Source organism: Lynx canadensis, chromosome F1 (assembly GCF_007474595.2).
Source record: "Lynx canadensis isolate LIC74 chromosome F1, mLynCan4.pri.v2, whole genome shotgun sequence".
Classification (NCBI taxonomy): Eukaryota; Metazoa; Chordata; class Mammalia; order Carnivora; family Felidae; genus Lynx; species Lynx canadensis.
The window spans coordinates 591218-618639 of record NC_044319.2 but is presented as its reverse complement, the minus strand read 5'-3'; the positions used below and the strand labels follow the sequence as shown (position 1 = coordinate 618639).

Sequence of the window (27422 nt, the reverse complement as noted above, 5' to 3'; positions counted from 1 at the left end):
GGGCATCTGGAGGCCGTGAGCCCGGAGCTGTGCGCCTGCTTGGAGGGGCGGGATGGGGAGGGCTCTGCTCCCTGAGGTCACTGCCGCACCCGCACCCCAGCACCGCACGGGGCCCGTCTGGGCGGCGTGTCCTTGGAAAGCCCTGTAGGGGCCACCCGGACAGGGTCAGGATCGGGGTCCTCATTCCCCCTCAGGTCTCCAGTGCAGCCGAGGCAGAAGCAGAGACCACAACCTCCCAGAAGCTGGTGAAGAGCCACGCGTACTCGGTCACTGGCGTCGAAGAGGTAGAACCGGGGAGGGGAGGGGAGACTGCACGTGCCCGGGGCGCCCTGGGAGGGGCCACCTCTGGGAGGTTCCCTGCCCCCCGAGGTCCCTCTCCGGCTGCCCCTGACACTCACAGCAAGGGCCCTTCTGGCCTCGTGGATGACATGGCCTGTGTGAGCCACAGCTCCGTGGGCTCCGAGGAGATGCGGCCTGGGGGGCGGGGGTGGGGGAAGGCCCTGGAGGAAGTGTAGAAATTGTCAGATTCCACACTCATCCCAAGCGTGTGTATACAGGTGAAGGGGTGGAAACCCGCACGACCCCGAAGGGGATAGAGGCAGTGATGTCTGCTCTCAGGACGAGGCGTAACAGCGGGAAGGAGCGCGGGTTTTCCCTACTCTCCAACCCGAGCGGAAAGCAGGGGCTGTGGTTTTCAGTATTTTTAGTTACTGGACTCTGCCCACTTCCCTAAAAGGATTTGCAGCTGTTTACAGAGAAAAACACAGACACTGTCAAACCATAGCACGAGGGTAAATACATCAGACAGTCCAGGCAAAAGACAGCGCTACCGTTGAGAGATGAATTTTGCTTTGGGTTTCCCGCTGGCCAAGGCAAAAAGGGAAATGCGATGGGTATCTCAGTTTTTGTTATTTATTAAAATGAAACAGGTGTTCGTTGCATGCGTTTGTGTCCCACAACTATCCTCTTTAGTGAAGCCAGTTCTCTAGTACAGATTGAGCGTGAATGTGTAAGCACAGGGCTGGGTGTCATGGGAGATACAAAGGAAAGCAGGACACCGAGGACCTAATGATTCGTCGTGTCTGTGTGTGCGGATGCAAATGCTGGCATGAGGGCTCCTAGTGAGTGTTCAGTAACCACCAGGGAGGCAGGAGGTGTGGGCTTCATAGACAACTGCCCAGATGCCCACCCTCCCTCCACCACCTGCTGACCCTGGATGACTTAACCCTCTGAGTCTAGGATTTCTGAGCTGCAAAATACAGGTGCTAGCAGCACCCAGCTCGTAGGACCCCCATCAGGTTTAAATGAGGTGATAATGCCCTTGAACCGCTTAGCGCCCTGCTTAGTCCGGAGCACATGTTCCGTGAGTGCTGACTGCCATGCTGCTGGCATTTGTCTGGAGGGCGCCTGTCACCGTTAGGTTCGTTCCAGCCGATACGGACTTGTTAGACACACTACATGTCCAACCCAATTGTGGAAAACAGAGCAGTTGGCCGCATCCTGAAAATGTGTTAAAATAAGGGTGTGGTTGTTTAGGGGCGTTGAAAGTTGAGTGGGAGACCCCTCTGGGCAGACGTGGGGGTGGGGCAGCCCAGACACAGCAGCTCAGGTGCTCTCGCGCGCGCGCGGGGACCTTGCAGGTGGATGTCCGGGGCCATCCCGAGAAGCTGGTCAGACTCCGGAACCCGTGGGGCGAAGTGGAGTGGACGGGGGCGTGGAGTGACAGGTAGGCTCTCCCTCTCCGTCCTCGCCTCCCCCTGCAAGGGCGGCTCGCGGACACGGTCCTCTCGGGACCAAGAGCGCCGTGAGCACCGCGGCACTTTCTGTCCACGGGCAGCCTGTTCAGAGCGTGCTGCGTGGCTCCGGGCTGGGAAGGCACAGCTCACAGCACGTGGTGGGGTCTCTGCCTGGCGTTTGCAGGATCTGACAGCTGGGTTGGAATTCTGCTGTCACTGAAGTCTGCCTGTTTCCCAACTGCCACACCGCGGTGACCCCAAGGGAGGCCAGACCCTCAGGTCGACGCCTCCCAACCCACAGACCCTGGTCTCTGACAAAGGCCAAGCTTGGGAAGTGGGGTCCATCCCCAAGGGCCAGCAGGCAGTGGTGGGTGGGCGCGAGCGAGGCTCTCGCTCACCACGGGACTCCTAGTGGTCCTCCCGGCAAGGTCATGAAGGACCGGACAGGCTCCCCTCAGGCAGGCCTCCCGCCCTGGACGAGGGGCCACTGGAAATGGGAATGAACTCCCCTCCCTCCCCTCAGTGCGTCCTTAACCTGGGGGGGAGGGGGGGGCAGGGATCTGAGTGCTGTCCGTGCGTCCTTAACCTTGGTGAGGGACAGGGAGCTGCGTGCTGTCCGAGCTCCGCGATCGCGCTGGGCTCTGGGGGGCCTTTGGCACGTGCAGCCACACGTCACCAGTGCCCACCTGCCTGCCTCCCTTCAGGTGTGCGCCACCAGAAACAGGTGTCCCTGGGGCCACAGATTCTGATGCCCCTGCCTGAGCCTGAGCAAAACCCAAAACCTCCCTTCCGCCAACGGCCCAGAAAGGGCAGAAACCGAACGAACCGAAGCTCCGAGTTTGGGCCGTTTTGGCCGACGGCTGTTTGGCCGGAGGGCTTGCTTGAGCCCGGCTCCTTGCCTGGCGGCTCTCGGTCTCTCAGGGGTTGGGGCAACTCCGAGCGGAGGCGTGGGCGCAGGTGAGGGTGCAGGCGGGGACCTGGCAAGGACGTGGGCGTGGGTGTGGGTGTGGACACGGGCGTGGACAGGGGTGTGGCCGGGGCTGTGGGTGCAGGTGTGGTGTGGGTGTGGACGCGGGCGTGGACAGGGGTGTGGCCAGGGAGTGTGGGTGTGGAGAGTCGTGTGGACGTGGGTGTGGGCGTGGCCACGAGCGTAGACCGGGGTGTGGCCGGGCGTGGGCGAGGCCAGGGGCGTGGCCACGGGCTCGCACGCCTGACCGGCTTCCGCAGGCCTCTTCTCTCGACCCTCCTGTCCTCCGGACCAGGAGCCTCAGTCAGACACGGGAAGGGGCCCGAGAGTGAACTTAGGGCAAAGTCCCTGCCGCGCAACTGGGGTCGCCCTGCAGGTGCCGTGGGGTCCGTGTCCCCGGCCGGCGTCCTGTCCCAGGCGCGTGCCCCCCGCCCCCACTGTCTGTTCTGCCTCTGCCTGCTGGGCTTCAGCTCCCGTCTGTCTGTGGCCCTCGGGGGACATCTGTCTAATCTAAACAGCGTGCCCTGCAGGTGACCTTGCTTGGACGGCCACCTCGGCTTCCATTCAAAGTATTTCAGGGCGGCCTGGGGGCTCCGTTGGTTAAGTGTGGGACCCTTGATCTCGGCTCAGGTTCATAGATCGAGCCCAGCGTTGGGCTCTGCGCCGACAGCACGGAGCCCGCTTGGGACTCTGTCTCCCTCTCTGCCCCTTCCCCCACTCACACTCTTTCTCTCTCTCTCAAAACCAATAAATAAACTTAAAAAACTAATTTTATGATTTCCACCAGTGCACCAGAGTGGAATCACATCGATCCCAGGAGGAAGGAGGAGCTGGACAAGAGAGCCGAGGACGGGGAGTTCTGGTGAGTGCCGTCTGAGGGAATGTTCCGGAATGCGACAGGGTCTCCTCGGGGGCTGTTCTTCCCCCCTTTATCCCCCTTCCTGCGTGTCGTAGCATCGAAGACGTACTGTCTGGGCCTGTCCTCCCACGTTCCCGCATCCGTTCATCGGGCAGAGCGCTAAGCTGGGCTTAGCAGTGAGGCAGGGGGACTCCCTCATGGCGGGCGGAGGCAGGTGACAGGGACGCCATGAACGTGACGTGGCCTGGGGACGTGTCTGCAAGTCATTGCTTGGAGTTAGGTCGGAGGACGCCTGCTCAGGCTCCCAAGTGGCCGGCCCGGAGGCAGCACCGCATGCGGATGGGTCTCTGCCTGGTCCTTACTGCGCCCGGGGGCGGAGGGGGGCTCCCTGATAAAACGGAGGCGCTGACAGTAGCAGGGACTCGGACAGCACCCCCGCGGGTGCAGAGAGGGTCAGAGCTGGCCGCAGCCACCCCTCTGTCCTGCCCGCAGGCTCCCCCTTCTCTCCTCTCAGCCCTGCTCTTTTGACCCCCAGCCCTCTGCCTCTTCCGCCCCCAGGATGTCATTTTCGGATTTCTCGAGGCAGTTCTCCCGGCTGCAGATCTGCAGCTTGTCCCCGGACTCCCTGAGCGGTGACCAGCTGCACAAATGGAACCTGGTCCTGTTCAACGGCCGCTGGACGCGGGGCCCCACCGCCGGGGGCTGCCCGAGCTTCCCAGGTGAGGCAGAGGGCCGAGGGGGCCCAGGCCCTTCTGGTGCGCCCTCCCAGGGCTGGCTCCCGGCACGGGCCCCGCGTCTCCCTGGGCTTGGGGGCTCCGGCAGCCCCCCACCCGAGGCCTGAGCCCAGCTAACACCGTCCCTCAGCTTCTGCGTGTTCAGGGTGTCCTCAGGCCCCCCACCGCCCCCGCCCCCCAAGGACCTGCTCCTTCTTGTTTAATGTGCCCTTGGCCCCCGGTGCCAAGGCCCCCTGCCCTTTCCTTGGGCTCCTCCCGGCCCCTGGCGGACAGCCTCCCGACTCCGAGAACCTCTGCTGCTTCAACACGCCGCATCCCCCCAGGGTGCGTGTGCGCCTGGGCGGGCAGTGGACACGGAGGTGGAGGGGCCTGAGCCTGGGGGTCCGGACGGCCCCTCCGCCCTCTCCCGGGGCCACCGGAGCCCCACCCCGATGGGGACAGCCTGGTACAACCATCCACGTCTGCACCCCCGGGCCCTCGTCCTGCTGCGGGTGGGGGGCCCTCCTGGCTCCCAGGACGGCACCGACACACGGGCGCACTGAGAAACCCACCGCACGTCTCTAAGGAGAAGTGGAGGAAAGCAAAGCCCACTGTCTGCACCCCTCCCTCCCCGGCGCCCCACCCACCCCTGCCCGGTTCCCTGCCCTCCCTGCTCTGAGGCCTACGGCCCCACCGGCTGGTGGAGACCATCGGCCCCCCCAGGCAGAGCTGGGCCAGGGCTGTGTCGTGCTGTGCACGCGGCCCCGTAATAAAGTCCCGCGTGCATGCAGGCCACGTCTCCTCCTTCGTCACCCCCCTCCCAGACCCAAAGCCCCACTCTGGCGGCAGAGACAGCGGGCGCCCACCTGGTTGAACAGGTGCCGGGCCCTGGGAGCGTCGTTTGGGTTCCGGAGCCTTGTGGTACCGCGAGAACACCCACCTCGGAAGGCGCTTTGTAAACTGGGTAGTGTTCCGTGAACGGGGTGTAATATTTTTACGGCCCATTCTGTTCCTCCGGTTCCGTTAAGGAGTGAACAAAAAATGGAGGGATTGCGGTAAGGTTGCATTTGGGAGAAATTAAATATGCTCGCCATTAGCAAGCTCTCAGAGAATGCTGGGAGATTTACAAGGATCACTTAGGGGCTCAGAGCCATGGGGGACAGAGGTCTCTGCACACAATCCCCGTCACCTCCGCATCCTTCCCGCCCTTCTGCGATGGCTTCCTGAAGCCACAGGGGTTTGCCTTTGAAATCCACACACTTGTGCCCTAAATAAACAGTCCTGACGTGGGGATTGGGAAGGCGGGGTCGAGTACGTAATATCACCACTGATAATCCGTGGTTCTTGGTCCCCTGCGTGGGCTGTGTCATTTCGTCCAGTTGGGCCCTTCCCAGAAGGATGTGAGAGTCCCCCCCATCCCCTCCCCGCCAGGGCCCTTCCCAGAGGATGTGAGAGCCCCCCCTCCTCACCCCCCACCCCCGTCTTCTCCCCCCAGGGCCCTTCCCAGAGGATGTGAGAGCCCCCCCTTCCCCTCCCCCCCCAGGGCCCAGCCCCCCCCATGGTCCCCTCCCCCCAGGGCCCTTCCCAGAGGATGTGAGAGCCCCCCCTTCCCCTCCCCCCCCAGGGCCCAGCCCCCCCCCATGGTCCCCTCCCCCCAGGGCCCTTCCCCAGAGGATATGAGAGCCCCCCCATCGCCTCCCCCCCCAGGGCCCTTCCCCAGAGGATGTGAGAGCCCCCCACCGTCCCCTCCCCCCCAGGGCCCAGCCCCCCCAATCCCCTCCCCTCAGGGTGCTGCCTGGGTAAAGCGGTTGAGGCCCCGCATGGAGGTGCCCGTCGGGCCCCTCTTCGGTTGCGCTCTGCCACTTTACTCTGTCACGGAACGCTGTGTGCCCTTGGATGACCCATCTGACCTCTCTGTGCCTTGACTTGTGTAGTCGTGCGCCGAGAGAGTTTTAAGAGTCAAGTCGCAAGTGAAGCGGTCTTTCAAAATACCCGTAGGTGGTGACACAGGGGTGCTTCTCAGCTGCCGACCATTACCCCTCCTGCGCCATCGAGCGAGAGCGTGACCCCGGCCACGTAGGGAGGCCCCGGCCAGGGGATGGACGGTCAGCCCCCCGAGCTGCTTCGGGCCATGATCTGGGGCAGGGGCCCCCTCTGCGAATGGACAGATGCCCATCAGACAGGTTGTCTCTATAGCCTGTCCTGGGGCGTGACTCCTCCCCCCAAACCTCCTTCCTCAAGGAGGTGGGCCTGTCTCCACAGGCCAGGAGCTGAGAACAGGGGGTGTTAACCGATTCCCCGGGGAAGGCACGGAGGTTACTTGCCAGAGTTCTGGTGTGGCCCCGGGGCCATCGGACCTCAAATATTCCCAGTCCAGCATGTCTGGGCCCCCGGTGGCTCAGATGCCCCCGTGCCAGGTTTCCCGATGTTACGGGATGTGTCTGCTGCTGTGTGGGAGGGGGAGGGGAGGGAGGGGAAGGCTGAGCACCCCGAGAAGACGGCTGGCGGACACCTGCCTACACGCGGCTGCCGTTCTCTGCGATGACCCAGCCCTTCCCTCGTATCCTTCCCTTCCCCCCCCCCCCCCATCTCCCGGTGACTTCCAGCCACTCACTGGACCAATCCCCAGTTCAAAATCCATCCGGACAAGGTGGATGACGGCCAGGAGGGGGGCTCGGCGAGCCCCACTGCACGGTGCTGCTGGGTCTGCTGCAGAAGAATCGCAGGCGACAGGAGAGGACAGGATAGGGCCTGCTCAGCATCGGCCTCAGTGTCTACAAGGTACTTCCGGAGCTGGGCCGTCCTTCATTCCACACTGGGGGGGTCTTTGCTTGGGATGTTTTGGCCAGTAATTGGGGTGCATCTTTCCCATCACTTGGATATTTCTCATCAAGCACTCTTCTTGCTCCCCTAAATGCCTCTACTGAGGCTTGAATTCCACCATTAGAGATTCATTCCTATGGCTTACACCTCTGCTGTTAACGTCGAGATGTGTAATTCCTTGAAGTTTGCTGGTTATCAAGGGCTCAGTGTTAATGCACTTACTGGACTTTCCCAGTACAGGCTTCTCAGGGGACCGGAGCCAAGAACATGGGGCATGAGGCGCTTGGGTGGGGGGAGGGAGGCTGGATGTGGGAGCCAGACACACCTTTCCTCCCATGCTGGGCAACCTTGAGACCCTTCTCAGAACCCACAGGCATGGCCGGGGTGAGGGCAGCCACCTGGCCACATTTGGTCCTGTCTCTGGGTTAGGGACACCCTCTGTGTCAGGCGGTGCCCTGCTCCGGTTTGCAACAGAAACCACCCCCTGTGACTCCACGGCTTCAGGGACACGTTAAAGCAAGGCCTCGCTGGGAACGAATCGGAAGCCACCTTTTTACACAGGCAAAGACTCCTTGCCGCAAATTCCGGAGGGGTTCCTGGTGGTTGTTTTTGTTTTTTTTTTGTAATTTTGTTAAGAATGAATTTCTTGGGAAAAACGCAATTCCAGTCCGGAAGAACACGAGCTGGCTGGAGGCCCGACACCTCAGAATAAAGTGACGCACGAGAAAGGAAGCCCACTGCCGAGCTCCGACCACCCCCGGCCCCTTTCTTCCTCCTGCTTTGGAACGTGAGGGTTTGCAGTTCAGGGTGTGGTATGTGTGCGTCTTCTATGGCGGAAGCGTGCCCGTGGAAAGTGGCCGGTGGGCTGCTGGCCGGAGACCAGAATGTCCGGTAAACAGGCCCAGTGTCACCCCAGCTTGGCCCGTCCCCCCCACCTAGAGCGTGCAGAGCCCCAGACCGGACTCCTTTTCTGCAGGGATGAAAATCGAGAAGGCGTTTACGAATGTGTGTCAATTGCACGTGCTTTAGCGAGCGTCTGCTTTGTGCCGGTGCTGTGCTGGCGGCGGGGACACGGTTATGCTCTCAGGAGCCGTTAAAACCCCAAATTCAGGGGCGCCTGGGTGGCTCAGTCGGTTGAGCGTCCGACTTCAGCCAGGTCACGATCTCACGGTCCGGGAGTTCGAGCCCCGCGTCGGGCTCTGGGCTGATGGCTCGGAGCCTGGAGCCTGGTTCCGATTCTGTGTCTCCCTCTCTCTCTGCCCCTCCCCCGTTCATGCTCTGTCTCTGTCTCAAAAATAAATAAAACGTTAAAAAAAAAAATTTAAAACCCCAAGTTCAGCTGAGTGAACGTTAAAGACCGTACTGGCTTTGTTCAGTGACTTGTGAATCGGGCAGCGTCCCATTTGGCAAGGAGGGAGGAGCCCTGGTTACAGGCACAGGGTGGGAGAGGGGAGTTCCAGGGAGGGGCGGATCGGTTCAGGCTGGGTCACCTTCCTTTGGGGGACAGCTGGGGTCTGTCAGGTGGGTCACCTCTCTGGTGCGGCCCGGTGACTACAGATGAACTGGGTTGAGATTTCATCCCTACAAGAGGATCAAAGTGTCGTCCAGTCAGGTATCAAGTGTCACTGGTCGTGGGAGCACCTAAGGCTGCGGGGAGCATCTGACGTTGTGGGGAGCACCTGGGGTTGTGGGGAGCACCTAGGGATGTAGGGAGTACCTGGGGGTGTAGGGAGCACATAGGTTGTCAGGAGCACTTGGGGTTGTGGGGAGAACCTGAGGATGTAGGGAGCACCTGATGTTATGGGGAGCACCTGGGGTTGTGGGGAGAACCTGACATTGTAGGGAGCATCTGATGTTGTGGGGAGCACCTAATGTGGGGAGCATCTAACATTGTAGGGAACACTTGATGTGGGGAGCACCCGGTGTAGGGAGCACCTGAGGATGTAGGGAGCACCTGGTGTTATGGGGAGCACCTGATGTTGTAGGGAGCATCTGATGTGGGGAGCACGTATAACTGACTTGGAAAGCTCTGTGCGTGTGCAATCTGGAGACCTGTGTAGTTTGAAAGCTGACACTGTTTGGGAAGCAGCCCCGACACCCCGAAGGCTAAAGAGCCCAGGTGTCCGTTCTCTCTGTCCCCTGTTACCTTCCTGCTGTGACAACAGGCTCAGGCCAGGCAGGCCTGTCATTTGTACCCAGGATCCTGCATCTCTAAGGTGACCGTCCCTCTCCTTCCATGGGCCTTGCTTTTCCTGGTCTGTGCTCTCCGTGCCAGTCTGTGAGATATCATCTGCCCCTGGGATGTCAGTCCTGAGTGAGGGACGTGGGGTCCCGGCCCCTGGGGTATCGGTCCTGAGGGACGTGGGGTCCTGGCCCCCGGGGTGTCAGTCCTGAGTGAGGGACGTGGGGTCCTGGTCCCGGGGTGTCAGTCCTGAGGGACGTGGGGTCCTGGCCCCTGGGGTGTCAGTCCTGAGGGACGTGGGGTCCTGGTCCCCGGGGTGTCAGTCCTGAGTGAGGGACATGGGGTCCTGGCCCCCGGGGTGTCAGTCCTGAGTGAGGGACATGGGGTCCTGGCCCCCGGGTGTCAGTCCTGAGTGAGGGACGTGGGGTCCTGGCCCCTGGGGTGTCAGTCCTGAGGGACGTGGGGTCCTGGCCCCCGGGTGTCAGTCCTGAGTGAGGCACGTGGGGTCCTGGTCCCGGGGTGTCAGTCCTGAGTGAGGGACATGGGGTCCTGGCCCCGGGTGTCAGTCCTGAGTGAGGGACGTAGGGTCCTGGTCCCGGGGTGTCAGTCCTGAGGGACGTGGGGTCCTGGCCCCTGGGGTGTCAGTCCTGAGGGACGTGGGGTCCTGGTCCCGGGGTGTCAGTCCTGAGTGAGGGACATGGGGTCCTGGCCCCCGGGTGTCAGTCCTGAGTGAGGGACGTGGGGTCCTGGCCCCTGGGGTATCAGTCCTGAGGGACGTGGGGTCCTGGTCCCCGGGGTGTCAGTCCTGAGTGAGGCACGTGGGGTCCTGGCCCCCCGGTGTCAGTCCTGAGTGAGGGACATGGGGTCCTGGCCCCCGGGGTGTCAGTCCTGAGGGACGTGGGGTCCCGGCCCCCGGGTGTCAGTCCTGAGTGAGGGACGTGGGGTCCTGGCAGATCGTTCAGTCAGGACACAAAGTAAAAACCTAGAGGCTTTCCCCCTTCGGATTTCTGGGGTTTGGTGGTCCAGACGGCCTTCCCATCAGCGACTTTGCAGTGTCAGAAATGCAGTCTGTCTGCAAGTTGTGGGGAGGGCCGCGAGGCACGGAGGGGGGCCCTGCTCCGGCGGGTGACCTGCCCTCTTCTTCTGCCCTGCAGGTCCCCAAAGACGTAAGCAAGCACCTGCAGAGGCGTCTTCCTCCCACACCATCCCAAGAGCTGCTGACCCTGGCAGGTGGCAAAGACCAGGTCGGCTCCCGCCCTGCCCCCGAGGCGGGGGGGGGGGGGCAGTGGTGACCTTTGCCCCTGTGTGCCGGTGACCTGATCTGAGCCAGGTGATTACTGAGGGCACCTCCTTATCTAGCTGGCAAAATGAGCACCCTGATCGCTGATAAGAGGAAGAGGCACCAACTTTATCTTTTTGGCTCCCGGCTTTTCCTGCGCGTCCTCAGTGACACAACATCGTTGTCACCCTCACGTCGGGGTTCCCCCAGCTCCCCGTGCGCTGGGCCGGCCGCAGGCAGAGCCCCAGACAGACAGCACCTCCGGGGAGGGGCCGGGCCTGGCTCCACGAAGTCCGGCCCCTTCCTTCCGGCCCCTCCCGTGAGCCCCTCCTTGGCTGCCCTCGGCCACCCCGGGGCAGCTGTAAAAAATCGTCACGTCCAGGCCGCACCCCAGACCGCCTACGTGGTGACCCCAGCGTGCAGCCGAGCTTGAGAACCACGGCTCCGTCTGGGGGCCCTCGGGGTCACATGGAGGTGCGTTTCCCCACTGCATCGCACCCCCACTTTCCTGGGGCCGTGAGCCGGGCCGGCTTCTCAGGCCCCAGCCCGTGCCTCGGTCCAACGCCGCAGACCCCGGCCAGGTCCGCCTGCCTGCTGGCTCCCAGACGCGGGTCACTGGTTGTGGGCGTCACGCGGGACCAGTGCAAGGTGGGGAGCCCAGAGCTGTTCCCATGAGGAAGTAACTAAATCCAAATCTGTGTCAGGTCTGGGGACGCTGGCTCCCATCAGACACGTCCCCTTCATGAGAGAGAGAGAGAGGTCACTCGAATGCACAGTGTGCATCCTGGGGCCCTCCACGGTCACCATGGATCCCTCGCTCTGCAAGTGTGGGCTCCTCGGGGTCCCGGGGGTTGTGAACACGCGGCCACCCCAGGAACTCTGGGGCAGGCTGAGACCGTGCACTTCTGACACATCCCCAGGGACGCTCCTGCCGCCCTGGGCCCACCTGCCGTTGACATGCACTGTCACTGGGCCACGCCTTGATGGCACGTGTGGGCCAGGGACCCGGTGGCACACACCTGTCTTGGGCCCCTGGAAGGACAGAGGGGCCCCTGTTGTCTCAGTGTCCTCCAGTTCAGAGGCCGTGGGCTCTGTACCTGCCCCACTGGCTCTAGGACCGTGTGTCCCCTTCCTGACCCGCTCTGAAAGAGTGTGCGTCCCCAAGTCGGCTTTACTGCTGGTCCCCTGCTCCCCCCACTGCCGTCATCAGGGACGGCGACAATGACGCTCTGCCCTTGGCTGTGGCCCTACTGGCTGCACCCCTAGCGTTCTCTGGCCCAGAATATGACAGTTCACGGGGGCGGGGGGGTCCTAAGAGTGCCTTTGACCTCGGACCCAGGTCGGCAGGGCCTGCCTGGGGATCCCTGTGGAGTCCTGACCGGGCAGTAGGGGGCAGGTGGCCCCTCTTTCCACCCCCGCTTCGCAGACCTGTGATCCGAAGAGGGTCTGGAGACTGTGGGTGGACACTGTCCCCGCCGGGGTGGGCGCTGCAGGGCCGGGTCACATAGAAGGTTGCAGCCCTGCAGCGTCACGTGCAGGCGTGAAGACACCGAGCGCGGAGGCTGAATCACAGCGGTCCCAGCGCCGGCACCTGCGGCCACTAATTAGCCTGTGACACACACCAGCCCCTCCCACCACACATAGACGGGTCACCGGGTCACTGGGGGCAGCGTGCTGGGCCCGGGGGCGGAACTGGCAGCTCGCCCCACCCCCACCCCGTCAGCTTGCAAGACGGTTTCCCCCAGGCCAGCAGGCCCTCTTGGCTGCTTCTGTTCGCCAAGCAGGATTTAAGCGCCTCTGGGGCCGGGCCTGAGCTGGGGCCCAGCACTGCCCAGTTACAGCCGCAGAGAAGGGTCAGTGGGACGGGCGGTGGGTGGTTTGCGAGGTCAGATCCCCAGCGGGAAGCGCGGCGCACCCTGGAGACCCCGCCGTGCTTCGCCGGGGAGGTGCAGGGGTCTGCACCAAGGCCCCAGCAAGGCGGACCCTCAGACGGGGCCCTAAATACATGTGGGGACCGACACGGGTGAGTCCCCAGCAGAGTCCGGGCCTGCCACTCCTCGGGTCAGCCATCCCCAGGTCCCCAGATCAGACCGGGCGACCAAACTCTCGAACCCCGTCCCCCACGATGCTCCCCGATTCTCCGCACACTGACCCTACCCCATTTTGTGCAACAGCAGAGCCCAGCCGACGCGCCCCCGGTCCGGGACTTCTTCCTGGGCCGCCAGCCCACGGCCGGCTCCGACTGCAGCTGCCCCCGGGGGAACCTGCTGGTGCGGCCCTTCCAGGACGGCGACTTCTGCCTGAGGGTGTTCTCGCAGGGCAAGGCCACAGCCCTGTGCGCGTCCTGTCCCTCCGTGATGCCGGGCAGGCGGGGTTCCCGGGCGGGGGCGCACAGGGCCGACAGGTGACAGCCTGGCTCACCTCCACTGGCCCCAGAGGACTCTGCAAACTCCCTGTTCCCCGGGCCCTTTACGCCGTCTACAGGGTATATACACCCCATAGACTGTTTGCTTAAAGACGGTCAAGGCCGGAGAGAAGGGGCGCCAGTAACATCTGGGCCCAGGGATTCCTTCAGCAGAGAGGCCCCTGGGCCCAGAGAGTGGGAGCCGGAGGGAGCACGGCCTCCTCCACCCCCTACACGTGCATGCGTGTACACGCATGCACATGCACACACACACACACGTATACACACACCCACTCCACATGCGTACACACATGTGTGCACACACAGACGGGCACACACATACCTGCACACACATGCACACACACGTACACACATACATATGCATGTGCATACACACACACATACACGCACATGTATATACACATGCACATGCATGCATGCACATATGTATACCCTCCACAGTGCACACACATACATACACACATGCATATGCACACACACGTATATACACACACACACAGATACCCCCACTTGTGCGCACACACACACTCACATACATATACACATATACACACATGTATACACACACATGCACACCCCCACATGCGTACACACATGCATACACACACGGATGTGCACACACATGCACACACACATATACACACATGCACACACATACATATGCATGTGCACATACATACATACATATACGCACATGTATATACACATGCGTGCAAATATATACCCCCACACGTGCACACACATACATACACACATGCACACACACGTATATACACACACAGATACCCCCACATGTGCACACACATTCACATATATATACACACATACACACATGTATATACACATGCACACACATGCACACCCCCCCACACACACACGGACGTGCACACACATGCACACACGTATACACACATACACGTGCATGTGCACACACATACATACACATACACACATGTATATACACATGCACACACATGCATGCACATATATACCCCCCACGTGCACACACATACATACACACATGCATACGCACACACATATACACATGTGCACACACATACACACATATATATCCCCGTCCACCACACACACACACCATACCACACACCACATACATGGTTGCAGGTGCACACGGCTGTGGGCTTGCTGGCTCCTTGCCCAGAGACAGTGACTATAGGATTCACAGAGCTGGGTCCCCAGAGAGGACAGAGGGGACTGGGTGGGGAGAGAACTCTCCACGACTGGGGGCCAGCAGGGCCGAGATTTCAGAATTCACGAAGGGTCACCGAGCTGGGCGTTTCTGTCTGGTGATGACCCGGGTGGGGAGGGGACCGAGGCGGGGGAGGAAAGCTGGTAAAGATTCTGTTTATGCAGTTGGCTGCCAGTAGGGTCTGAAGGTCTTGGGCGGGAAGCCCATCCTGCAGAAAAGTGAAATACTTCCTGAAAGAACGTGGCCGTCGGCGGTGCGTTTCACTTACCGGTATTTGTTTTTCCTCCTTTTGTGTTTCAGGGAGACGGGAGGTGTGGTAGCCGGAAACCCACAGGAGGTAGGAATCTCTCGGAACACCGAGCTCTGGCTCGTGGGGCTTTCTTGTTGATTCGTAAATGTTCTTTATGTGTTAAGGATCATAACCTTTTATTCATCAGGGCCACAACACTTCCTAGGTTCTGGCCCTTCCTGCCAAAGACCAGGCGGCGTCAGTGGGACCCAGGTTTGGTGGCACCTCCCTCCCTCGGCGGGGGGGGGCCGGGCCGTATGTCCCCCACGTGCAGTGGGCGGGACCCTCAGACAGAACAGCCTGGGCCCTTCTGTGCAGGGCAGAGAAGGCGGTGGGTGGGAGGTAGGCCCCAGGCTTTCAGGGACAGATGGTGGGAGCGAATGAAGCCGCTGAAGGAGAGCTCATCCAGAAACGCCAGACACGGGCCACTCCCTTTACCCTCTGTCCTCACCCCGTCCTCCGTGCGCTGTCCCTTTTCTCCCGCGGCGCGTGTGGGGGCAGCACGCGGAGGGGCTGCTCCGTGAGGGGTCGTACTGTCCGTGTCCCGGGCACTCGGGGTGGGAGGGACGGCCTCCGGGGCACTGCCGCCATCTGCCCCGCGGCTGGGGTGTCTGCAGACGCGCACGGGTGCCCCGCGGCTGCGGGTTTGGGTCTCGGACCGAATGGGGCAGACGTGCTCCGTCGCCGGCACCTGTCGAGTTTGTGAGCTCGTGTTTCTGCAGGGGGAGGAGAAGCCGGGGCTTCGCTCGATCAGTGCCATCCTTCTGTTTGAACTCCGGCAGGGTCCACGCACGCTGTGGGGCTGGTGTCAGGCGAGCCGTGGCGTTTCTGTCACGAGTTCGTGAGGCACTGTCCGCGCTCGCATTCCGGTCACCGCCCCTGCCAGGGCTCAGCCGTCGCACCTGCCCCGAGGCGCTTTCCCGGCTGGCGGCTCTCGGTCACCGGAGCTGCCCGGGCCCCACTCGCAGCAGTGGCCCAGCCTCCTGGTGGACCTCTCCCCAGCCCCCCGCCGCCTCTCTCGCTGCCGTCCCGGGGGGTCCGAGAGGCCGGTGTGCCCGCGTGGAGGGAGCGGGTCGGAGCCCGCAATTCAGGTGGTTGGACCCATCCTTCACTTTCACCCTTTTTGGTTCCTGTTAAATCAACTTAGTCCTGGCCCTACGCCCCCCCTGCATCAGGCGGGTGGGAATTCAGCCCAGAGACTGTGGGGGCTCCCCGCGGCCCCCTCCCGTGGTCTTGGGGTTTTCCGAAGCACAAGACAACGGAAGACTCTTCCGGTCCCGGGTGCTCGCTGCTGTCCCCAGAGACGCCCCGTCAGCTCACGGCGCTGCCCCAGGCCTTCTGCGCGAGGTCTGGGGCTCCCACCCTTTGTGAACCAGGAGCCCCCAGGCCTGGGGCCCAGCCTTCCCTCCTGAGGTCCCGCGGAGCCGTGAAGGGCTCCCAGGACCCCAGGGCCCCCGACGCACACGCACACGGGGATCACGTCTGCAGGGGACTCAGGACTTACAGAAGACAGGGACAGTCCTTGCCTTCAAGGACTTCCCTTCTCCTCCCTCCAGTCATGACAGTCGGATGTTCGAGAGCCCGACTGTCCGCCTGGAGGGGGGCGAACAGACACTTGGGATTTAGGTGTGGTCTTGGTCTGTTGGGTGACACGCTGACCACGGTTTCTGCGTGGGTAAAGCGTGGTAAAGCAGGTAAAGCGTGGGCAGGGGTGAGGCCGGCCATGAGTGGTGAACGAGATGCTGGCACGCAGCCCGTGGCCATCGAGGGACAGCGTCGCCAGCGCTCTGGCACTCTCTCCAGCGCGGTGTTGGTTCGTGCTTTTCCGAGCGGTGGTTCTAGAACACCGACTTGGCTTCCTGGAAACTCCTGGAGACATCCGGGACGCGTGTGACGGTTGGAGGAGAGCCCGTGTCAGGCTGGCAAGTCTCTGGACAGACCCGTTCGTGGAATGATCGGTCATTGTCACGGGACGTTGACACACACCAGCTCGCGTGTGCTTCTCTGACCCCCCCACCCCCACCGCCCCGCAGGCCCAGTCATTTAACAACAGAGGGAGGAGGGAAGGGGGGCTCGGAGCCTGAGCCGGAAACCACCGAGCGACCCCTGTGGTGTTTGAACTCCCGTCTTCCGGCTCCGACTCCCGCTCCTCCCACTGGGCTGTGGCCTCGGCCAGTCTCCGATCCCGTGGCTGCTTGAGAGCCTGCTGGACGCTAAGAAAACACATACAGACACTACATACCCGAGGGTCTCGGCGGGGGCGGAGGAGGGGGGGCTCTGGGATGGAGATTCTCTGCTGTCGGTGTTTCTGTCCTTCTCTGAGAGCAACTCAGGACTGAGACTGGAAATTCAGGGCTGGTGGGATCACCCCCCACAGCGGAGAGGGGACGCGCCTGCCCGTGGCGCGTGTGCGGTAGGAACGGGCAGCGAGGGACGTGGGGTCTTCACTCTCCCGGCGACCCCGGCCTAACCCTGGTCGTGCTTCCCGCCAGCCGCACCCCCGGGAGGTGGGCCAGGAGGACAGCCAGCCCGGGAGCCTGCTGGGGAAGGTTGCGGGGAAGGTGAGCGGGGCCCCACGACCTCCCAGACAGGCAGGGGGTGTCCAAGAACTCAGGCCACCTCAGCCTTTGTCCCCTAGAGTCCCTGTGAGCCCAGAGGGTGGCTCCACCCTCATGGCCTGGTCACCTCCCACAGGCGCACCTGCTGTTAGCATCACACTGGGGCTCAGGCTCCAACACGCGGATTTGGGGGCACAGACGTTCCGTCCTTAACAGGAGGAGAAAAACAATATTCTCCACCCCCCGGGGAAGTCCAGGGGCACTTAAAAATTTTTTTAAATGTTTTTATATTTTATTTTTGAGAGAGAGAAAGAGAGAGAGAGTGGGGGGAGGGGCAGAGAGAGAGGGAGACCCAGAATCCCAAGCAGGCTCCAGGCTCCGAGCTGTCAGCACAGAGCCCGACGCAGGGCTGGAACTCATGAACTGTGAGATCATGACCTGAGCCGAAGTCGGACGCTCAACTGACTGAGGCCCCCAGGCACCCCTATTTTTTAGAGCGAAGGATGGAATAGAAGAAAATACAGAGGAAGCCTTTGCAGGAAATGAAGCCTGCCTACGCTCCCTTTGTGTAGCCATTCAGGCTGCTTGTGCAAAAATGGGTCTATTCACGTTTTTGACGGTCACTCGGACCAGTATTTTACTGACAGGGCCTCGTTGCCGTGGCCGCGGAGGGATCGTATCTTATTGAGAACGCAGACAACAGTGAACAAAACAGCCTGTCTCCCCTCCCCTGCTGGTGGGGCCGCGCTGGTCGCTGTCCCTGCTGTGCCGGCTGAGGGGCCTCCAGAGGGACAGGCCGAGGTCTGGACACAGGCTCTCAATACCCCTCCCTTTCCCGGCAGGCAGAGGGTGGTGGGGTCTTAGCGCGGGCGCCCGGGGGGGCTTTGGGAGCACTCCCCTTGTCCCTGGGAGCCGAGCCAGGGCCCGGGTGGAGGGGCTGCGGGGTGCACACGGTGACGCCACACGTCACCAGGGAAGGAGACGCGGCTGAGGTCACACGGCCACCGCAGCCCAGCGCCCTTCTTGGCACCTCGTGTGTCCCCTGCTGAGGCCTGTCCCCGGGTGAGCTTTAAAGGACGAACGAACCTTCCCTCTGGCTCCGGTGTGTGCCCTTTCCTGGACAGCTGGAGGAGTGACCCTTGGGGTCAGACCTCGTTAGGTGTCCAACCCTAGCCCTGTCCCTCGGTGGGTGTGAGGCCACATCACATGGAAAGCCACGTCGCATCGTGACTGTAGGTGTGGACGGTTTACAGAAGCACACGGCACCACGGAGGCCGTGTGGCTCTGGGGGTTTGAGGACGCTGGACGTTGGGTGTGTGGCTGGGCCCGTGTCAGCTCCTGGTCCCGTCCCTCCCTCACTCCTGCTAGACTGGGGCAGGGGTGGGGGGTGGGGCCGGGAGGGTGGAGGTGGGCCCGCGGGTGGAGGAGGGGCCGGCACCCGGCTGAGCGGGGGGGGGGGGGGGGGGGGGGGGGGGGGGGGGGGGGGGGGGGGTGGGGGGGGGGCAGAACCCGGAGGGCAGGGGAGGCGGTGGCCCAGCGAGGGGAGCCCTGGGGAGACCCGCTGGGGCCGATCAGGGCACGGGCAGCGGCCTGACAGCCCCCCCTCCCCCGCCCCGCTCTATGCTCCAGGCCTGGCTTCTGCCTCTGCTGAGGAAGGGGTGAAAGATGGGGGGACGCCTGCGGGGCCTTCGGCTCCTTCCTCCGTGGCTCCCGGGGTGCAGGTGAGGTGGAGGCCCGGGCGCAGCTCCAGCAAGGTGCCTGTAACGCTGTACGCCCGCTCGCCCCTGCCGTTCCGGGTGGTCTTGAGCAAAGCACTCAACCTCTCTGGGCCTCAGTTTCCCTCTCCACAGAATGGGGATGCCGGTGGTTTCGCCGGGGGCGGGGGCGGTGGTCGTTCCGAGGACACAGAACAGGGCCGCCCGCAGTGGCGGCTTGGCTGAGAACTCACCGTAACTCTCATTATCCCGCTTAATCGCCGAGCCTCCTCGGGGGCGAGTGTTCCTATTAGTGTCATTCCCGCTCCATGGGGGAGGGGACCAGAGACGGGCTCGGGGAGGTCCGCTCCGCTGTCCAGATCCTGATTCCCGCCCCCCCTTCCATTCCAATGTTTAGAAACAGACGTAAAATTCGGGGGATTCGACATCAACACTTGCAGGGAGATGATCAGCTTGATGGACGGACGTATCCTTTGATGTTTCCCTTTTCCCGGAGTTTGACGACTCCCGACCTTTCCCAGTGACAAGGGAGGGAAGGGCCTAGAAGGGGCGGAGCGCGTGTCCGTGGGCTGCGCGCAGTAAGGAAGTGTGCGCCTGCCCACTCATTCCTCCGTAAGCCCGCCACGCTCTGCTTCACAGGTGGGAATGACAGGTGGGACACTGACAGGTGGGAAATGACAGGTGAGGACACTGAGGCACAGTGGAATCCAGAGACAGCAAATGCACCTGTGCCTTTCTCCTGTTAATCCCACCTTCCTAACCCTAATCCTATCCCTACCCCCTCCCTTCCTCCTCCTGCCCCTCCCCCTCTCCTCCCTCCCCTCCTCTCCCCTCCCCTTTCTCACCTGTCTCTCCTTCCCTCTCCCCTCCCCTCCCATTTCTCCCCTCCCCCTCTTCCTCCCATCAACCCCTCCTTTTCCTCCTTCCCCTCCCTTCCTCTCCCCCTCCTTCCCCCTCCTTGCCCCTCCCCTCCCCTCCTCTCTCCCTTTGCCTCCCCCTTCTCTCCTTTTCCCCTCCACTCCCTGCCTCTCCCCCCTCCTCCTTCCCTTTCTCCTTTTCCCTTCCCCTTCACCTCCTCTACCCTTCCTTTCCCTCCCCCTCCTTGCCTCTCCCTTCCCCCTCCCCTCCTCGGTCTCACCTCTCTCCCCTCCTCTTCCCTCCTCTCCTTGCCTCTCCCCTTCTCTCCCCCTCCCTTTCTCTCTCCCCTCCCCCTTCTCACCTGTCTCCCCCTCCCTTCCTCTCCCCTCCCCTTCTCACCTTTCTCCCCTCCCCTCCCCCCTCCTTGCCTCTCTTCTCTCCCCTCCCCTCCTCCCCTCTTCTCTCCTCCCCCTCCCCTCCCCACCTCTTCCCCTTCCTTCCAGTCCTCCTCTCCCCTCCCCTTCCACACCCCTCCCCTCTTCTGTTCTGTCTCCTGCAGTAACACAGCTCTCCCATGGCCACCACCGCTAGTTTAGAATTATCGCAGGAGATAAAATCCGTTTGTTTTCTCCTGGCCTCAAGTAACCTCACTTTACACTGAAGACGTGTGGGAGTTTTCAGAAGGAAAGGGAAGGGTGTTCCAGGTGGAAGGAACGGCGTCCGTGAAGGCGCAGAGGGAGAATGGTCCAACATCGCCTCCTGGAACCTTGCCTGGGGCCGCCGTCCTCCAGAGCGTGGAGGTCAAGGCCCTTTCTCTGAGGCGGAGGCTCGGCGCGTCCTCAGTCTTCGGGATGGGTTTGCGCAGCAGTCCCGCAGAGTGGTTAGCGCTCGCACAGTAAATGTGCGTGGTCCACAGAAGAGAGGTCCCCCCAGAGCTGAGCAGTGGCCCCTGGGGAAGCTCCGAGCCCCTTCTAGGCGCTGACACGCACTGCTGATGACTTTTCTGTTGACATATGGCATTCTAGCCAACTAGTCGTTACAATTACCAGTTACAGAGATAACCGACTAGTTGTTGCAATCACAGGTCACGGAGATTTAAGTCTGGAAGCGACTTTCCAGGGCCTCTAGCCCAGCGCTCTCAATAACCAGCACGACGGGATGTTAGGTGCTCCTTAGCGATATGCTGCTCCAAGGTCTTTGGGCTCACGACCTGCCCTTGCTCTGCGCCTGACCTCAGAGGGGGCCGTAGTGGGTGCCTGACTCTTTAATCTTCATTTGAATTGGTTTCCCCCCACCCTCCCCACCGTGGTCCCCCCGGGGCCCCGCTCCCTGCACACGTGGGTGGCTCACTGAGGCCTTACGACAGGACGGTCACTGTGGTCACAAGAGAAGGTGGTCCTGTGGACTGTGGGCGTGTTGGCCTTTACGGAGCCCAGAGCCATGGAAAGGGCACCCTGGGGCTGGCAGAATTCAGGGTGATCTGGCTGAAGATTCAGAGGTACCTGGTGAGTCTTCCCTTCTGGGGTGGGGGCTGTCCTGGGGGGGGGCCTCCTGGGTCGTGTTTCCAGCCCCTTGCCCCCCAGGTGGGGACTGTCCTGGGGGGACCTCCTAGGTTGTGTTTCCAGCCTCTCGCCCCCGAGGTGGGGCATATCCTGCAGGGGGGCCTCCTAGGTCCTGTTTCCAGCCCCTCGCTCCCCCCTGCAGGTGGGGGACATCCTGGGGGGGCGCCCTTCTCAGTCCTGTTTCCGGCCCCTCGCCCCCCCAGGCACTCAGTCCTGGTCTGTTTCCCACCCTAGTCTGCACAGATGCTGATCACGGTCAAACCCAGCACAGAACCCGGACATGTGGTTCAGGAGGGCCCGGGACGGCAATGAGGTGCCAGTGCCGAGGCCTTCGAGGAACGCCCTGCCGTTCAGGGGGCAGAGGGGACATCTCTGGCCCTCAGCCCAGCTCTCATCTTTGTTCCGGAAGCTTCTTGGGGGTCAGGGAAGCCGTGAGTGGAGGGCGTAGCTCTGGCAGGGCCCCCAGAGGCTCTTTCTACCTGGTTTCTCTTCTGCTCTAGTTGGTTTATGGGGAAACCGATCACACCCACTCGGGGGCCGTCGACGCCCACGACCTGAGGGTGGCCCTCAGGAAAGCAGGTGAGGACGTGCGGTGCAGACGAGCCTCGGGGACGGGCGTCTCACTGTAAATACTCCTCCTGGGCTGGCAATCATGGCGGTGACTCTCCTCCGTGGGGCATCCACGTGACGGTGGCTCGAGCGCCTTCCCCCCCCCAGGGGTCTGTTCAGCGCGACATCCAGGCTTCTCCCGGGGCCCTCGCGGCTGCTGGGAGGGTGCGGGGCAGAAGGCGCCCTTTGTGTCGGGGCCACGGGCCTAGTTCAGCGCCAGGCTCGTCCTGAGGCGGGGCGGCTCCCAGGATTGCCATGGGGTGACGACGAGACCTTGGAGGAGGTCGGCCGTGTCAGCCAGAGCCCCACCCTGCCTTGACCCGGGCCCTCCCTGTGGGTTTCACGCTCAGCAGCCGGGGGCAGCAGACCCTTGCCCTGTGGTACACCACGGCAGATGCTGCATCGACTTTGATGGCTTCTCTGCCTGTGTGACCGGCCCGGAGGCCCTCTTCGGTGAGTCCCTGTCCCTCAGTCCCTCCCAGTTCGCTGCAGGTGCGGGCGGTGGGGGAGGGGGGAAGGGGGGGCAGGGGGCAGGGGCAGGTTGGTCGGTGGAGCCAGGAGGACCTCCTGGGGGAGGCGGGGCCCACTCAGGCCACGCCCAAGGTCAGAGACTGCCTTTCTTGGAGACTCCAAAAGCTGCTGCCGCATCAATAGTTTGCCCGCTCGCTCGTGGTTCAGGTTGTTGACTGCTAAGTGCAATCACTGGGCCAGGCTGATGGCGTCCCCGTAGTGGTGAAATGGCTTTCACCGTCTGTTGTCACCTGTGCCTCCCTGGGGATCATGTCAGTGGGGCTGGAGACCGCTTGGATGGGCAGTGAGTGGGCTCCCTTCCCTGTCGGGCTGTGGCCTCACGACAAGGCGTCCTGCTAAGGGAGGGGTTTCTTCACCGAGGGCCGGGAGGTGGTTCTAACGGGAGCGGGCGGGGCAGCCAGACGCGAAGCTGACAGAGGGGGTCATCCGCCAAGGGGGCCACCGTGGTCTGTCCGCAGTTCCCTCTTCCCTCCACCGCCTGGAAACAATGGCAGGTTCCTAGAGCTTCGGAGGGTGGAGAGGACCAGAGACCGTCTCCGCTCACAACTGCGGTTTGTCCCCTGGGGCAGGGGGCCGCGTGCCCCCCAACCCACCCTGCGCGCTAAATCTACGCGCAGCTTTTCAGAGTCCCTGAGGCAGGCGGGAGCTGGGGGGTCAGGGAGGGGCTTCCTGGGGGGGGGGGGGCACGGAGGCAGCTCTCTGGCGGTTCCGAAGCCCAGGACCGCCCCTAATCTCCTTCCTTCTCTGGTGCTCCAGAACTGTTCAGGCTGCTGGACGAGGACCAGAGTGGCAGCTCTTCCTCTTTGAGGAACCGCTTGCTGGTGGGGCTTGGAGGTTCCTGGACGCAAGGGGGGCTGCGTGGAGCGCATTCACGGTGACCTGTGCTGAGTTCTCGGGCGGGCACCGCAGGGAGGAAGGCTGTCGCCGTGCAGCCGTCCGAGCACGTGTGTTGATTATGACCGCGAAGATAATTTCGGGGGTGCAGCCCTTGTTAGTGTGAACGGAGCTGTGGGTGGTGTGTGGGCCATCTAAGGCCTGACTTCCAGGACCGGATGTCTCAGATTAACGCGGACCAGGGGTCAGAAGCCAGCGACAGGTGGGAGTGTCCGTGGCTTGGGTCCAGGGACCTGGGGAAGGTCTTCCGGGAAACATGCCCGAGGAGGTCCACCTGGTTCACCTGGAAGCGAGTGTGTACATGCGTGTGCTTGTACACACACACGCGCACACACCTGTTTGGGGCAGTTCCTCTCGGGTCTAAGCCTTCCCTAAGTCACGTTTCTGCTCCTGGGGGCGGGTGACTGAGCTGAGGGCTTCCTTATCGGGCAGCGCTCGCTGGCGCGTGGACGTGTCGCGGGAGAGCGTCTCCGGCAGGCACACGGCTCACCCTGGTGTCCTTCTCTTGCCGTGGCTCAGCTGTGTGTTGGTCTGACCCGGGCTCGTGGCCATCGGGGATGCTCCGCCCGCCCGCCCGCGCTTTCCTCCCCATCCTCGCGGTTCTGTGAGCCTCGGTCCCCGAAAGGCCGCTCTTCCTACCTTCCTTGCCTGTCACTGTCCCCGCGTGAACCCCGGCCTGTCCCACCCGGCAGTCTGGGGGCCGGGGCTCAGTGTTCAAGCCGACCCCGGAGCCCAGAGGGCAGACGGAAGTGAATTAAAGTTTGGCCCAAACGGTTCCTGGCTTTGTCTAGTGTTGTGCAGGGTGGGGAGGGCTCTGCTGGTCCTCCTTCAGGAGAGGGGTTTTGGGAAAACTGAGCTGCAGGGGGGCTGCCTCCAGGGTCCGCAGGCCGGACGAGGACGAGGACGCATGGGTGGCTGCTTCCTGCCCTTGTGAGGAAGGAGGGGGGGTCTCCCTTCCTCGCTGGTGGCCGGGAAGTCAGCGCATCCTTGCCGGCTCTCCCCCCGCGGTCTCGGGAAGGGGGAGGAAGGTGTGAGTCTGCTGTGGCTGCCGTAGCCGTGGATCCAGGGGCCCACAGATCCCGGGGCCCGGACGGCCAAGATCCGCGCGCGGGTGGCCGGGCTCCGGGGAGAGCCCCCTGGGCCGCGATCCTCACTGTGTGTGCGGGCGGAGAGCAGGGAGGGGGCAGGCTCTCTGGGGCGCTCGCAGGGCACAGACCCGGTCACGGGGACCCCACCTGCTGGGGCTCATCAGATCCTGGTCTCCTCCCGCGGGCCCCGCCGCCTACAGCTGGTGCCTGGGGTCCAGCTTCACGCGTGGATGCGAGGGGGACAGCCACTCAGCCCCTGCCAGCGAGCTGCTGGAGAGAAACCACGCACACGCCTTGGCCCCTGCGGCTCTGGTGGAGGTTAGTCTTCTGCTTCTGGAAGCAGAGCTGGGTGCACACCCCTCCCAGGAGCACGGCCGGAGGGCACGGGCACGGGCCTTTAGCTGGGGCAGGGGCTCCGGGTGTCACCCCTGCAGGCAGCGCTCCGTCCTGACGGCGGGGGAGGAGGCAGGTCTGTTCCGGTGGCCGTGTTCTTCCTTGTCCGCCCCGGGGTGACATGGGGCGGCCTGGGGCCGGCACCTGCCTGTCCCCCAGCCCTGCTGCTGTTGGTCAGGCGCTCGCTGACCCAGCACAAGCCCCACCCCACCCCGTTCTTGGAGGACAAGGGGATTTGGCCTGATTCTTCCTTACACTTCAAGTACAGAATGGCTGCGTACGTTTAAAGTGACGTGAGGGGCACCTGGGGGCTCAGTCGAGCCCCAGGTCGGACCGAGCGTCCAGCTTCGGTCAGATCATGATCTCGTGGTTCGTGGGTTCGAGCCCCACGTGGGGCTCTGTGCTGACAGCTCGGAACCTGCCCGGGATTCTCTCTCTCTTCCTCTCTCTCTGCCCCTCCCCTGCTAGCGCTCTCTCTTTCAAAAATTAAGATTAAAAAGAAAATAAAGTGCTGTGTTGTAATCAACTTGCAGTAACTTTATTTTATTTTTTTTTACAGACTTTTATTTCTTAATTATTAAAAATGTTTGAAGTATTTATTTTGAGAGAGACAGAGCGTGAGCAGGGGAGGGGCAGAGAGAGAGGGAGACGCAGAATCCGAAGCAGGCTCCAGGCTCCGAGCTGTCGGCACAGAGCCTGAGGCGGGGCTTGAACCCACGGACTGTGAGATCATGACCTGAGCTGAAGTTGGACCTTTGGCCGAGCCAGCTGGCCACCCCCAGGGGGGTTTATTTTAAGGCCCGCAGGCTTCAACTACTTTCGCGGATAGTCTGGTAACCAAAAAAATAGTCTCATCATAAAATGGTGTTTGCTGTGGGGTCTCACGTCCCCAGTACAGGTTGTGGGGGACGCCTCACCCGTGCAGCCCAGGAGGTGGGTAAAGGCCCCAGCAGTACAGAGCTCGCCTCTCACACCCCTGCAAGCTCACGCTATGCTCCTGTGTTCCCCTGGACCGAGGCGGTTGGAGACGTTGCTTTTCGATGTGACCTCTTCTTCCCTCCCGGGTGAGGCTGCGTCAGCCGGTCGGCCTCCCGGAATCCGGGGCTGCACCGCGTGGTCCCCGGGGAGGTCCCCGTGGTGTCCTGCGCCTCCCCTATCTGCGCGCTCTCCACCGACCCGTCACCGCGTGCTTCCGCAGCTCCCTGGAGCCCAGGTCAGCGCCCGGCACAATGTAGCCCTCTGAAAACTTGGTCCTTTTCTTTGCCAATGAGGAGGCTCTCCCAGCGGGAAGGGGGCGGGGGGGGGGGTTGCAGTCGCTCCCAGTAAGCCGTGGTAGCAGAAGCAGGGGGACTGGGGTGCGGGTACATCACCGCCGGGCCTCTGTGGAGGTGTGGAGGGCAGGGGCCTGGGGAGACACGCGGCCCCTGCCCCGCTTCATGACACCAGGGGCATGGGGGGGGCGGCCTTTGATTCGTGCAGAGGGTCCGTGTGGGCTCTCAGCGTCCCCACCTCCTCTGTGGGAGACCACACGGCGTGGCCGGCCGGGCAGCGGCTTCGGGTCTGGCCCCTTCCTCCGTAGCTCCGGTCCCCACTGCCTGCGGAGCCCTGTCACTGCGCCCGGAAAGGCCTGCTGCATTTCCTCCTGGGAACGTGGGAGACACGCGCCCTCACGCAGTCCCCAGACTCAGCCGAGACCCCTGGGAGCGCGGAGCCAGCGCTCGGGTGGCAGGCATCAGGTGCGCTGGGTACTCGGGACGGCTGCAGCCCACCAGGCCCATCCTGCCCGCACGCAGGGCTTCCCGTCAGCTTCGTCCCGGGACGGCCCTCTTGTGACTGTGTGCGCGGTCACCAGAGCAGCTTGGAGCCCAGGAGCAGACCGCGGCCCCACCGTGGGCAGCAGGGGCCCCTCCCGCGAGCTCCCGATGTCCTGCCGTGTGCCCCCCGCCATCGGCAGCCACCACGTTACGGGTGTGGGACTGCGGTCCAAGCAGGGACGGGGACACGTGTCCTGGAACCGTCCACCTTCAGTCCCGTGGGACCGGCCACGTGCACGTCCGGCTTGGGGTCTTTGCAAAGGATGACATCAGCCACCCGCTGGCGGACGGCCCGCCGGCAATGGGGCAAAGCGCCACCACTGGAGTTTGCACGTCGTAAAGGCATGTGTCACTCATGTTTCTGGAGGCCGGTGCGGCTCACAGCTGATGAGGCACAGGGCTCTGCAGGGTGGAAAGAAGGGACGTGGTCTGGGCCACCGAATCCCTGAGGAGTCCTGCTCCAGAGCAGGTGCAGGGCTGCAGGGGCGGGGCTGGGGGACGGGCAGGGGCGGGGCTGGGGCGGGGACTGCATTTCCACTTGAAAAAATTTATGTTACTGATATGTATGCGTTTATATTTTATACATTTTCTAGACACATTATCACTTATTAAGTTACATATAAATTCATGTATTTAATGGGGCGCCTGGGTGGCCAGTCGGTTAAGCGTCCGACTTCAGCCAGGTCACGATCTCGCGGTCCGGGAGTTCGAGCCCCGCGTCGGGCTCTGGGCTGATGGCTCGGAGCCTGGAGCTTGTTTCCGATTCTGTGTCTCCCTCTCTCTCTGCCCCTCCCCCGTTCATGCTCTGTCTCTCTCTGTCCGAAAAAAAAATAAACGTTGAAAAAAAAATTAAAAAAAAAAAATTCATGTATTTATTTACACATTGACATATTTATAAAATATTGATTTTGTATAAA

At 62.6% G+C, this 27422-nt stretch overlaps 1 protein-coding gene across 1 annotated transcript in view; it reads left to right on the top strand.

Moving 5' to 3' along the window:
- LOC115505510 (calpain-8-like) overlaps window positions 1-26845 on the top strand; it is a 45830-nt gene extending 18985 nt beyond the window's left edge. The window contains 21 exon segments of the mRNA XM_030303149.1: window positions 195-284; window positions 1641-1726; window positions 3491-3565; window positions 4121-4281; window positions 6882-6941; window positions 6944-7098; window positions 10435-10524; window positions 12734-12963; window positions 14495-14531; window positions 15370-15555; window positions 16976-17044; window positions 18763-18904; window positions 19154-19222; window positions 21046-21119; window positions 21677-21753; window positions 22121-22170; window positions 22173-22238; window positions 23073-23137; window positions 24265-24616; window positions 25761-25904; window positions 26544-26845. Of these exon segments, the coding sequence (XP_030159009.1) occupies window positions 195-284; window positions 1641-1726; window positions 3491-3565; window positions 4121-4281; window positions 6882-6941; window positions 6944-7098; window positions 10435-10524; window positions 12734-12963; window positions 14495-14531; window positions 15370-15555; window positions 16976-17044; window positions 18763-18904; window positions 19154-19222; window positions 21046-21119; window positions 21677-21753; window positions 22121-22170; window positions 22173-22238; window positions 23073-23137; window positions 24265-24616; window positions 25761-25904; window positions 26544-26845 (2580 nt within the window).
- Window positions 26846-27422: the final 577 nt, after the last annotated feature.